Source organism: Cibotium barometz, chromosome 20 (assembly GCF_041138505.1).
Source record: "Cibotium barometz isolate CiBa-2024 chromosome 20, ASM4113850v1, whole genome shotgun sequence".
In the NCBI taxonomy this organism is placed as follows: Eukaryota; Viridiplantae; Streptophyta; class Polypodiopsida; order Cyatheales; family Cibotiaceae; genus Cibotium; species Cibotium barometz.
In genome coordinates this window covers 1976790-1990767 of record NC_141065.1, presented here as the reverse complement: position 1 = coordinate 1990767, position 13978 = coordinate 1976790, and the positions used below count along the sequence as shown (strand labels likewise).

At 41.3% G+C, this 13978-nt stretch overlaps 1 protein-coding gene across 2 annotated transcripts in view; it reads right to left on the bottom strand.

Moving 5' to 3' along the window:
* Positions 1–1009, bottom strand: part of LOC147627444 (uncharacterized) — a 69225-nt gene extending 68216 nt beyond the window's left edge. For both annotated transcript variants that reach the window (XR_015268236.1, XM_086814333.1), the window contains exon 1: positions 152–1009. Coding sequence is in view for 1 of the 2 variants with exons in the window: in XM_086814333.1 (XP_086670459.1) it covers positions 152–691 (540 nt within the window). In the remaining variant the exon portion in view is untranslated. The remainder of the gene's footprint in view (positions 1–151) is intronic.
* Between the last annotated feature and the right edge of the window lie 12969 nt (positions 1010–13978).

Below are 13978 nucleotides of genomic sequence, written 5' to 3'. Positions count from 1 at the left end.
ATGACCATAATCAGGTAAAAGCTGATCCTCGCATGCATTACAAAGTACACCTCGAAACTTTCATAAAATCAACTTCCACAAGCCATGTGTGCAAAAATCCAGAGATGAAAAGCATCCACTTCTTTGTAGAGAAAGTCACAGATTCACTTACTTGCAACGGCGATAAGGTGGATACCAATCCATCAAATGCCGAGGTTGATGGCCATACATCAGCAACTGATGCAGCATCCTTATATGGTCGGATGGGGGGTTTCTTGTAGTTCTGGATGTAGAGGAACAGGACAAGGTCATCAAAACTTACATTGGCAGAACCATCAATGGATGAAGATGCGGCAAGGAGATCCGTCTCACGTTCAGTGTCCGGAAAAACAGACGCTAGGGTTTCCAGAACGAGCTGGGATTCATCGTCGGACAAATCCAGAGCCTGTGCAATACCTGCGGAGCCGATGCGGGCTTCTCCATGAGGGGTTAGGGTTAGGGTTGGGTTGTTTTCTGTGTTGCAAGAGAGGAGCTTGGTGCGAAGCGCTCGCAGGGCTGTGGCCGGATCCGGGAAGATAAGGGTGGGGAGGGGGAGAAGGCCATATTCGAAGGGCTCCCGCCGGACGCGAAGGGTGTGCTGTTGTGGCAGCTGCTGATCAAAGCAACCTGTGGAGCTCGCCGTCGCGCTGCAGCCTTCCGCGCCAACGTTCATCTTTTAGGGTCCTGCGAACTCGTCATCCACTGCCTGCTTGGTTCCCGGGACTCCTGATTGTAGAAGAAAACACCAGTCGCATTCGTGATTGAAATGAGCAAAACAAGATGGAGAGACGGGTTACACAGGAGGATGGAGAACACATGTGAGGAAGAGCTACGAGCAGAGCACAGAGGGAGATAGAGAGAGAGAGGGCGGGGCGATAGAGATCACCAGCACACGAAAAGGTTGAGAATATATCATTTACACGTGCAGACCCTGCACCGTCCCCTCACGGATTAAGTACACCAAGTTAGAGGTGCAAATGAGCTTAACCCCATGATTTCTCCCCCTACTATGATCACATAATACACATTGCAGATGTGCCCACGGCTTCTCAACAAGGGAGGAGTTGCGTGTATTGCATACACATGGGTTGAGTCATTGACAACCTCATGTTTGATTTGTCTCGTTAAGACATTTGACTAACATGATGTAGATTGTGCCCAATGGCCTCTCTGCAAGGGCGGAAACATGAGGTTCTAAGTGTGTCGCCTAGCTTGTGCGATCACAACCACCCCGTGTTTTGTAAGTTGTTCACCACAACACTACCCAACCCAGCCTGAAATCACCTCCCATTCTGATGAAAGAACTTCTTTTCACAATAACAAATTTGCTTGGTTGCTCTTCTCATATGTGTTAAAGGATTGTCTGTGCTCGTGTACACCTTCCTCACATGAGCTATCATCGATGTAGATAGTACCATTGCTTTTACCCCTACAAACACTCGCAAGATGTTCACTCAATGAAACAAATTGTGAGTGATGCCAAAGATCTTAAAAATAATAAAGTTTTGCCTAAAAATGTAGCCTTCTTCTAATAATTCTTCTTTCAAACCCTCTACCTATACCTCTATATCTTGTTGAATGTGGCTACCTAGCTTGTGTATGTGATATCTAATGTGGTGCTATGCTCCATTGACACTAAATCTCTATGTCCTTTGGCAAGGATTTGCAAAGTAACCTACCATATGGGACACATATGTTTTCTCCGAGTGGTAACTCGTAAATAATTAGAAAGGTGATACCCCTTAATGAGTGGGTGCAAATAAAGAGGGTGGTTTTAAGAGGATGGCAATGGGGGAGAGATGTTTTTTTCTTTTCAAGCCTTCTCTATAACAATGATAGTGTAGCTTGCAGACCGGTCCTCATATTTGAAACATTTCTAACTTAGGATGAGTAACATTTCGAATGTTATATAATTTGAACTTTTTATGTTTGAACCTTAACCGTAATTTAGTGAAAGTTTAAGTATTCCATTAGCATTTCCAGGTTATTTGATCTTAAACATTGTAAACTTGAATAGTTATTGGGTGCTTGTATAGTTCAAGCTATTATAAACCTATAAAAATTAGAGTTGCCCTTGTTAAATGAGGGTTTGCTGAATCTTTGAACCGTGTAGGTTATAAGGCTTTGAAACCGGTGGTGTGAAATAAGGTTAAAACTCAACATGAGGAAACTTTGACACTAGTTGTTTCAAACTATTAGAAATCGACATGAGGAAAGTTTAACAATAGTGGGTTTTAAGATTTTCAACCCAACATTAGGAAACTATCTTGGCCAAATCTGACAAATTTTTGGCCCTTATCCTAAAGTATTATGAACCCAACATCAAGAAACCACAAATTTTTGGCCCTTCTCTTCCTAAAGCATTCTCTTTAAATACAAACCATCTTTGGCCATATTTGACAAAATTTTTACCCTTCTCCTAAAGTATTCTCTAATACATTTCTCTTCTTGCACATCTACTTTCTTCTTAGGGTTGTTCTCTTCAAAATTTATCCACACAAGTCTAATTTCTTCAACATTTCTCATTTTTGCTTGCTCCAACATTTTGTTTCCTTCGACATTTCTCCTTTCTCTTCAGCATTCTTCGACATTCTTTTGCTTTTTTGATGCTTTTTGTATTTTTTGCATTTGGTATACTTTATGTGCACTTAGGTTTTAAATACTACATTACATGTGTACAACTAAGGTCATGGACATGTGGTGATTACCTCACTTTAAGAGAGGTGTTCACATAAGCTCAATGAGCAATAGTAGAGTACCGCTTGCTCAACTATGAGGATAGCTTGGATGCTACACTATTTTAACTGGTGTGCTTGGGTTGGCTTTGGCCTTCCAGGTTACAAGTTGGTGCTGTGTCAACTTGACAAGGCAAGGAGCTTGTTTGGTATGAGAAATTACATGAGCTAAAGATGGGGCTTGCTTTGATAACGAGGCTTGGGATGTTAGGTGGTTCTAGGTGTCCTCACTCATCGTCGGCACAATAACAACTCCAAAAGGGGGTTTAAGGGGGGTTGGTGTCCTTTTTCTCCAATTGATCATACAAAGAGTGGTGGCTATCCATCCCCTTCTAAGGAGGATGCTTTCTTCTATTGTGCCTAGAGGGGTCATGTAGAATTTGTACAAGATAGACTTGGTTTCAATGTAGAATATAGTTTTAAACAATCAATCATCATGATTTAGCAGTTGTTGATCATATAGTTAATCATACAATGAGTGGCGGTTATCCATCCCCTTCCAAGGAGGGTTCTATTGTGCCTAGAAGGGGTCATATAGAATTTGCACAACATAAATATAGTTCCAATGTATAATATCTAATTTCAAACAACCAACTGTCATGGTTTGGCAATTGTTAATTGTGGTGACGATCGCTGCAAAAGAAGTTAGGGTGGGATGGGTTAAGGAGATCCATGTCCCCCATGATATTAGGTTATAACTAGCTCTTGTGTGTTAACCAAGGCTATCCACATTCTGGTCTTTTTGTGGAGCCTCTACCTCGGGTTGATTGGGTTTCATCATTGCCTCTATTTCAATCGCACACCGTGGAGGTTACCTTTGTGTATTGCTATTTGTGCACTTTTGGCTCTTCGACCCCTCCAAGCCTTTCTTTGCCTAGCAATCAAACCTTGAGGTGAGCTTTGCATTTTTTATTTTTCTAGTTTCTATTTTACCTCATATTTTTTTGTGATTTTGGAATAGCATATCTTGCATCACGAGTCCATAGAAGCACTTAAGCTTGCTACCATTGAAATATCCTCCGTTTCTATTCCATCTAAGGTTTCTATTCTAACCCTTATTAAGGAGTGATTTTTGTCACACAAAAGGGACCTAGGCCTCTATACTTAAGTTTTTATTTACTATTCTTGACATTGTACATATATACCATGTCTCCTTCTTTCATGTTCTTGTCTTTGAGGTGATTGTCAAACCATTGCTTCCCGCACCGTAGTTTTTCAACCATCATTCCAATTATTGCTTATTTAGTTGCTTAAGAGCAATGAGTTTTTTGGTAAGGGGATTTCCTTGAAGATCATTCCTAGCTATGATTCAAAAGCTTAGGAACAAATGCTCCATTGGCATGATTATATCAAGTCTAAATGTTTATTGGAAACAACCTTAAGGTACGCTTGGGTGCACAAGCAAGATGATGGCTCCTCGAGAAGGACTAACATGGATAATTGATTTTTTTTGTGTAGATTAGATCAATAATTATCCTAGAGTTTAGAGAGAGAAATTCCTAATTACCCCATAACTTAAGGGCACTGGATACATAATATCTACCCCAACATGTGCAAATCCATACCCTAAATTTTGGAAAAGAAATAACAAAAATAAGACTCATGTGAAATCAGTTTGCCATTAGTAAACTTAGTATAAATCCATAATTTTTTGTCCCTATAAAATTATGAAGGAAAAGACCCATTAATGTGCTCAATTAAAAATGTACCTTAGTGATAGAAATATCATGATTGAAGAGAGAGAAGGTAGAGAGAGAAGTTTCTTACATATGCTAGTTGTGCAAGTGTAATGTGTGGCCACAGTTTAGTTAGAAATTCAAAGTCATTTTTTATAAATTTATAAGCTAGAATTAGTATTCTAGGAAGAGAAAATACCAACATCTAAAGAGAGAAGATCTAAAATACAGAGAGAGAATCCTTAACTCTGGAAGCCTATGGGAGGATTGTCAAGTTGTAGATAAGAGGGGATAAAATCTTGCTCAAATGAAAAATTTGAAAAGAAATTGGGTAAGACAATTAGAGTTTTCTGAGTAAAAGAAGCTTCCTGGCCTTATGTGCATAGAAGTGCTCTAAAGTAGGGCCACAAGACTCTTAAAGATCTCAAACATCAAGATGATGAAAATCTTTTAAAAAAAGATTTGTAAGGAGTGCATGTGTGAACTTTGTTCAAGTGATATGTGTGAATAAAAAGGCAATTTCAATCATGGGTATGCAAATTCACACTGGCTCTATAGGTCTAGTGGTTGGACTAGAAAGCTAGATCCATGGAGTTAGATGGGGCTAGGCTGAGCCTAGGGATCTTGTCTAAGTAGAAAATTGATCAAACACTAGAAAGTGGGTGGTAGGGTGGACCTGAGTTTACATGTACTTTCCAAAATGAGACAAAAGTGTATTTTAGAATGAGAAACTTGGGAGCAGTAGCCTAGATCAGCAATCATGAATGAGGATAGAGGAATTGGGATGAGTAGCCTAGATTAGCAATCATGAATGAGGATAGAGGAATTGCCTTCGTAATCGAGGAGTCAGGACATCTTGTTGAGCCTTAAAGAACCGCTGGGGATGTGACCTACTTGTGAGAATATGAAGCGAACTAGAGGAATCATTCAATTTTCCTTACGTAAGGATTTTTCTAGTTAGACTAAGGGGAGCTGACGGAATAGCCAAGCATCAAGATTTGTGATATGAGGCTCCAAGTGAGCCATGCTATCCCTAGTGTGATGTTTTCAGCCAGAGCATTGTATAGACAAAGAGGTAGACCTAGGTCTTACAAAACTGGTATCAGAGCTAAAATAAACTTTACCCTGAATGAATACTTAGCCAGGCTTAACCATCTCAATCTGTATCTTCCTTATATAAAATTTGTAATCGTAGGAGATTATCATCATTTCCAAGTTTTTGGATCCTAGGACTAAGATTCCCCCCTAGGCGATGTAATAAACTTTGAAGAAATAAAAGAAGTATTTTCTTGTCTTCAAGAAATCTTGTTATCGATGATTTTGATACAAAAAGAGTCTTTTCTTTTAGAAGAAATCACGAGCCAAGCACATAATGCTATACCTAAAGTAGAGGCATTGGAAAATAATGTCTAAGATCAGAACCAAGGTCATTATACGAGGAGAAGGAAATAATCTCGAAGAAACGCTTTTGAATTGCATTGATTTTATGGACAAGTACTTTGACATAGCATAGTACAATGACCAAGTAAGATGGCTCTTGCTCGGCTTAAGATAATCAATATTATCTAAAATAGTTGGAGAATCATATTGAGCCCAAGCATTTGAATCAGGATAATCGGTATTATCTGAAATAGTTGGAGAATCACGTTGACACATATCCGCTTCTAGGAAAATAGAGAAAATAGAGACTTGCAAGAAAATATATTATTCAATCGAATCAACTCATTAAAGACCTACAAACTAACTATAACGAACATTGGAGGCCCCAATCATGCGTCTATGTACACCAAATATATTAATATTTATAATGACATCACCCATGATATTAAAAAGATTTGGCATGATGCAAAGATAATCCAAGTGTCCTCGAATTATCTAAGAGGGTAGAATAATATTTTTAAGAGAGCTTAAAATATATTCTCATAACATTCCCTCTTTCTTGAGTTTGCAATTGCCCTCAATTGCAAGTTTGTTGAAAAGAACGAAGGATTTGAGGGAAGGCAAAAAAATATTTATCAGACACTCATCTTGCATCCTCACGAGGATGATTTTGAAAAGTCACCAAATAATTGATATATTGGTTTCTAGTATGAGTTGATGTAAGCTGTTGGACCAATGATAGTATTTGGAATCAAAACTTCTTCCTCACCCTCGATAAGAGGTGGATCCTCATACATAGGATGAGTGGGAAGTGATCCCTTGTTGAAAGGTGTTTCTCGCTGATTTCCCTCTTAGCGGAATGGCAAGACAACAGTCTGTGGTGACAAAATAGTTAGGCAATGCCGTGGGAGACATGCAGTCACCCACCACCAGAGTTTCCAGGTAAGAACACCAACTCCGAAATGGTCATGGAGACACATAGAGCACCATTCTATTGAACAAACCTTCACTCTCACTCTCTCTGTTCTCACTTTGCATCACACCACTAACCATCTCACTCACTCTCTCACACATAGATAGCATGTTCAGTAAAAGAGAGATATTGTAGACTTTATTCACATAGTGCAGAGAGCAACACATAAAAATAATGAGATGGCAAGCTTGCTCTTAGTTATATTCTAGAAGTATTGCAGATTAATTTAGAGCAATTGCCTAACAAGACTACCATTATCTGGGTGTCTATCACTATAACAAGTTTCAAGAAACAACTATCAACTATCAACTATCAATTGAGAGCATACAATGACTTCACCCTTCATACATTCCTTCTATCTGAGCATCTATCTCTATTCCTGTCTAACATCATATCATCCCCTCGTCACTATTTGTAGTGACCAGTTGGTTACAGTTCGCCACACCTCCACACATGCGATACCGAGGTGGCATTCACGACGTGGGGGGGAGTGGGTTGCATGTGCCTTTCGACATTACTGAGCTATTGGGCGCAACACCGCCAAGTGTTTCTCGCTGATTTCCCTCTTAGTAGAATGGCAAGACATCAGTCTATGGTGACAGGCTAGTCAGGCAATGCTGTGGGAGACATGAGGTCAGCCACCATAGTTTCTGGGTAAGAACACCAACTCCCAAATGGTCACGGGGACACACAGAGCACCATTCTACTGAACAAACCTTCACTCTCACACTCTCTGTTCTCACTCTACTTCACACCAGTAACCATCTCTCTCACTCTCTCATACATAGATAGCATGCTTAGTAAAACAGAGACATTGTAGGCTTCGTCCACATAGTGCAGAGAGCAACACATAACAATAATGAGATGGCAAGCTTGCTCTTAGTTATATTCTAGAAGTATTGTAGATTAATACAGAGCAATTTCCCAATAAAGACTACCATTATCTTCTATCACTATAACAAGTTTCAAGAAACAACTTTCAACTATCAGTTGAGAGCATACAATGACTTCACCCTTTATACATTCCTTCTATTTGAGCATCTATCTCTATTTCTGTCTAACACTGTATCATCCCCTCGTCACTATCTGCAATGACCAGTTGCTCTTTTACATTGAGGCTTCTTGTTCTTGGTAATGGCTCTCTAGTGGTTACAGTTCGCCACCTCCACACGTGCGATACCGAGGTGGTGTTCACAACGTGGGGAGTGGGTTCCCTACGCCTTCTGCCACCACCACTAAGCTGTTGGGTGTAACACCTAGCACACTCGGTGCTTGAGCTTCTCCTCCTTGAACCAGTTTCCCTAACAAATTTCTCTTTAAATCTTATAAACATTTCCGGGCAGTATGGTCTGGGATGTATACATCATCCAAGTAGGTGGCATGCTTCTATATCCTCTTTAATTTTTTTGCCTATTTTTATGAGCAACTCAGACCCCTGTTGTCGGTCTGTGGTGTCCTCTAGTCAAAAACTTTCACCACCGATCTAAGTGGAGTTTGCTCTAGGATTTTCTTTTCCGCCCATTAGTATGGGCCTCCACTCGACCTATATATAGCTTCTTCATATTCTGCTGGATCATTTAAAGGTGAGCTTTGCACCTTTTCCACTTCCAGGTTTTTGGTGCCCCACTTCCAGACATTCACACTTGTAGGTGGTTGCGTTCTTTGGTGGAAGCATCCTCCTCTCCTGCGGGGTCTGTGAGAACAATAATTGTGAGCATGGGTGTTCCGGAGGAAGAGGTTTCCTATTAAGCATTGACCTTATTCTATCTACATTTTGAAAATATGGTGGTAGCTCTTTGTTAGCTCTCAGCAGCTCAAAAAACATCACATGTGAAGCTTCAAAGAACGGATTGTCTAGCCTAGCCCACGGAGTTGCTAAGCTATTGACCAACCGGTCTTTCACGTGCTCATTCTCTTTGTGCAAGGCTAGGTTGGCGTCATGCAACTTATGGACCTCAACCAATAGTGCGCTCCTTTCTGGGTACTTCGGCGACAACATTTTTGTGCTTTCTGTGGCTAGCTCTGCATCAGCCTTTACCTTTGCAAGTTCTGCTTGGAGTTTGGCTACTTCTTCCTTTGCTTCCTTTAGCTCTAACTTCCATTGTAGCCTTGTCTTCTGGGTCTTCTGCACCCTTTCTGCCACTTGATTTTCTTCCTCTATTTGCATCTAGAGGGTAGCTTTGTAGTTTTCCTAATCTTTGGGTCCATCATTTTTGAGCCGATTCTCATTCTCCATACATTACTGCATTTCTAACTCCATTGTGTTCAGCTCATTAATGGCATCCATTTCAAATTTTGTGCTCCTCTCAAGCTTTTGTTTGTACTTCTCTACTTGCTCTTTGGCCTTGTCTCTGTCTTGGAGAGCCTCGCTCAATATATCTGCATATTCTTTGGAGGGTGTGGCATCCTGCAATTCTTGCTGCAATGCCTTATTTCTTTCAGCTATCTTTTTTGCCTCCTTTTCCCAATGTTTTGCTTTCCAAGTGGTAGCCTTCAGTGCTTGTGCCAGATTCTGATCTTCATTTTCCACTCGTGTACCCTTTCCAAAAGTACTTGTTTTGGGGGACTCTTGGCCTACTGGCTATTGCTATTACTGTTGCTGTTGTTGTTGCTATTGCTACGGCTCCATGTCTGCATCTGCTACGGCTCCATGTCTGCATCATCATCTTTATCTAGGTCATGGATGACCTGTTTGTGGCTTGCAAGACATCTGTTCATAAATATCTATCAGGGCTTGTAGCACCTGATCCCACACCTTGCTAAGTCTGGCTTTTGCTGTTTTTATCACTAGTACTTTGGCATTTAGTGGTAGGCACATAACTTCTTCTTCTTCTTGGTTTTCAGGGCTTGGGCTTTTGATTGGACGATTGCCAACGCCGTTATGCTGTCCAACACTTCATCCTTTAGTCCTTGTATGGTGTCAGCCCAAACCTTTGATGGCTTTCTTGCTTTAGCTAATTCTGTACGGAGCCCTTCCACCTGAGCTTGGAGCAAGTGCCTCCGTTGATGAGAGCTTTGATCTTTCCCTCGCTCAGCTCCTTTTTTTGTACTAGGGCCCTTTCCGCCATTGCTATATCTTCTTCTGCATCTCCTTGTTTTGTTGTGCCATCATGTGTGTTTTGCTTTCTAAGTCTTTGGTTTTAGTTGTGGTGTTTACTAGCATTCCATGCTGTTTATGAGATTCAGGGCGCACATGTTATTGATTATGCTATGTGCCTTCTTCTCATACTCCTTCATAGAAGTGAGAGGATGTTCTGGTGGGCTACAGACATCAGCCCTCTATTTGTATGCAGTTGGTTTGTTGGGGAGTTTCGCCTCCAACTCTCCAGGTAGCTTGAAGTTATGGCTTGTCTTTAGCCGTGGCGTTTACTAGCATTCAATGTTGTTTATGATTCAGGGCACACATGTTATTGATTGTGCTATGTGCCTTCTTCTCATACTCCTCCTCCATAGAAGTGAGAGCCTATGAGAGGATGTTATGGGCTACAGACATCAGCCCTCTGTTTGTATGTAGTTGGTGGATGGCTAGGGAGTTCCAACTCTTCGAGTAGCTTGAAGTTGTGGCTTGGCCCTTCCTGCGCTTTCTATGCCAGGGTCACCACCTAAGGTCGCAGCTTTGCTGGTATGACCACTTCTGCTCTTGTGGGCAGCTTCCCCTTTTGAGCTTCTTCTCTCTTTTTTTTTTTGTTGTTCTCCTTCTTTCCTCTTCTTTTCTTCTTCCTCCTTCCTTCTCTTTTATTCTTCCTCCTTTTTCTTTACCTCTTCTTCAAGCTTCTTCTTCCTTTCATCTTTTGAGCTTCTTCTTCCTTTCATCTTTTGCAATGGCTTCTTGTTTCCATCTCTCCTCCAGCACCATTTTTTTTTCTTCTTCTGACTTCTATTTCTTGACCTCTTCCGGGTCAGGTAGCATCTCTTCATTTATTCTATTCTTTCTCTTCTTGATGGCTTTATGGGAAATCTTCTGTCATTCCTCTTCATCATCTATGTCATCCTAAAATGAACTGAAAGTTACCTTGGCAGCTTTCGAGGATCCACCGGCTTCCCTATGATGTTGGTTGACATAAACGGCTCCCGTCCGCCAACGATCCACCGACCTGGTAGGTAGCTTGAGCGATCGCCCTTAGGTGCGCATGTACTACAGTGGGCTATTTCTCCTTAGTCTAGGTGGATGCCCTCTTTGCCATATTTTCTTTGTAAATGGCAGCCCAATTAATTTTTCTCCTTCTTTTGCTACTTTGAGCAGTATGTAGTTTTTATTGTACATATCCTCCGTTTTGCCCATAAACATAACGTTCAATTAGAAAAATGTGAACTATTCCCACCGGGTTTCATCTGCCAACGTCCTTCACCTGATGTATGTTTCCAGTATTAGGAATTTCTTCTTCCACCCTTGGCTTTAAATTTGTGTCTATTGCACCATCCATTGGCAATCCTGGTGCATGTCGTGAGCTCTGAAACTTTTATAGGCTTCTTTCCCTCTACGTGCACTATGTTGGTCTCCAAAAAATTTATTAGTTTTCCCCATCCTCGGGGTCCTGCAGCTCCTCCCACCGGTGTTCGAACAGTTTTTCAAATCCACGCTTCTTTGCCCACTCCTGATGTTCCTTCTTCCTCATATCGGGGATATGGGCATGCAGAGGCTCTTCTCAAGCCTTTTGTTTGGCCTCTAAGACTTGTTAATCTTTGGCATGGCGCTGTCTTTTGAGAAAGTGTTGCAGATGGGTGAGAGAGTTGTGAGCAAGAGGGCAGATTGCGAATGTGCGTTTTTAGTCTCATTGGGTTCTTTTTTTGCGATGTTTTCTCCTTTTCATTTCCTTTTTTAGGGTGTTGTCATTTTTAACTTTTTGATTTTTAAGGTGATGTGACCCTTGATTCATATCATGCCCACCACCTTGGCTTAATGTTATTAAAGCATTCTTACTATCTTCTCGTCTTACCGTTGTGCGAGTGGGGTTTTAATGATGTTGTGACACTTATACTCCATGCAGTTGCTTATGCCGACATCGTGGCCTTTTGAGTTGTTGATGGGGATCGGGCTGGCACACACTTGGTCACTTGCTTTTTACTGTCCTGGCTTTGATTGGTTGTTGAGATCTAATCTTTTGTGATTTGGCCACCCTTTGGGATTGGTCCCCCTTCCGTGGATTTATGGTTTTTTGAATTTCTTGCATCTACCTCCATTAGTGAGATCATGCCACAATATATGCTCTGGATTGGCTCTTGGCCTTCTGCTTCTGCTTCTTCCGATGTAGTTACCACCGGTTGGCCCTTATATTTTCTCATCTTGAAGCCATTTAATGTCTTTGAAAAAGGTGTGCCATCTAAGTTTTCTACGATAAAGGCATTCTGGCTGACCGTGTCTTTCACTATGAAGGGTCCTAACCCTCGGATTTTAAATTTTCTGGTGTGAGGTCCCAGCTTGGAATTCTAGACCAATACAAGATCTCCTTTCTCAAAAATTATGTGCTTGAGATGCCTATATGTCCAAGCCTTTCTTCTTCGCTGGACTATCTCCGCTCTTAGAGAGCTGATGCCTTCCTTCCTCTAAGGCTAGGAGTTCCTGTATTCTATGCTCTCGGGATTCTTCCATTGGCAGCTTCTCTTAAATGGCCACTCTTAGACTGGGTACCACAAATTCCATAGGCATAACTGATCTTTTGTGATTTGGCCACCCTTTCGGATTGGTTGTTGAGATCTGATTTTTTGCAATTTGGCCACCCTTCTGTGGATTTATGGTTTTTTGAATTTCTTGCATCTACCTCCATTAGTGAGATCATGCCATAACATATGCTTTGGACCGGCTCCTGGGCTTCTGCTTCTGCTTCTTCCGATGTAGTTACCACCGGTTGGCCCGTATATTTTCTCATCTTGAAGCCATTTAATGTCTTTGAAAAAGGTGTGCCATCTAAGTTTTCTACGATAAAGGCATTATGGCTGACCGTGTCTTTCACTATGTGAATGGTCCTAACCATCGGATTTTGAATTTTTTGGTGTGAGGTCCCAGCTTGGAATTCTAGACCAATACAAGATCTCCTTTCTCAAAAATTATGTGCTTGAGATGCCTATATGTCCAAGCCTTTCTTCTTCGCTGGACTATCTCCGCTCTTAGAGAGCTGATGCCTTCCTTCCTCTAAGGCTAGAAGGAGTTCCTGTATTCTATGCTCCCGAGATTCTTCCATTGGCAGCTTCTCTTAAATGGTCACTCTTAGACTGGGTACCACAAATTCCATAGGCATAACTGATCTTTTGTGATTTGGCCACCCTTTCGGATTGGTTATTGAGATCTGATTTTTTACGATTTGGCCACCCTTTCAGATTGGTCCCCCTTCTGTGGATTTATGGTTTTTTGAATTTCTTGCATCTACCTCCATTAGTGAGATCATGCCACAACATATGCTCTGGACTGGCTCCTGGGCTTCTGCTTCTGCTTCTTCCGATGTAGTTACCACCGGTTGGCCCTTATATTTTCTCATCTTAAAGCCATTTAATGTCTTTGAAAAAGGTGTGCCATCTAAGTTTTCTACGATAAAGGCATTCTGGCTGACCGTGTCTTTCACTATGAATGGTCCTAACCATCGGATTTTGAATTTTTTGGTGTGAGGTCCCAGCTTGGAATTCTAGACCAATACAAGATCTCCTTTCTCAAAAATTATGTGCTTGAGATGCTTATATGTCCAATACTTTCTTCTTCGCTGGACTATCTCTGCTCTTAGAGAGCTGATTTGCCTTCCTTCCTCTAAGGCTAGGAGTTCCTGTATTCTATGCTCCCGGGATTCTTCCATTGGCAGCTTCTCTTAAATTTCCACTCTTAGACTGGGTACCACAAATTCCATAGGCATAATTGCTTCCAACCCATACACCAGCTTGAATGGTGTTTGCCCAATTGAGACTTTGTAGGATGTGCGAAATGCCTATAAGGCAGCATTTAGTCCCAATCATTTTTGTTAGCACAATTTTCTTCAAAATTTTGGTTAGAACCTTGTTGGTCGATTCCGCTTGGCCGTTGCACTGTGGGTAGTAGGGTGAGGAATTCTTGTGATGATTGATCAAGTATCTCTCCATCAACCCTTTCATCACTTTGTTCATGAAATGCATGCCTTGGTCACTGAGTATTTCCATCGGCAACCCATGCCTAGCAATGATTTTGTTGAAGAGGAACTTCACCACCTCTTCTGCAGAGTTTCTCTTTAAAGCTT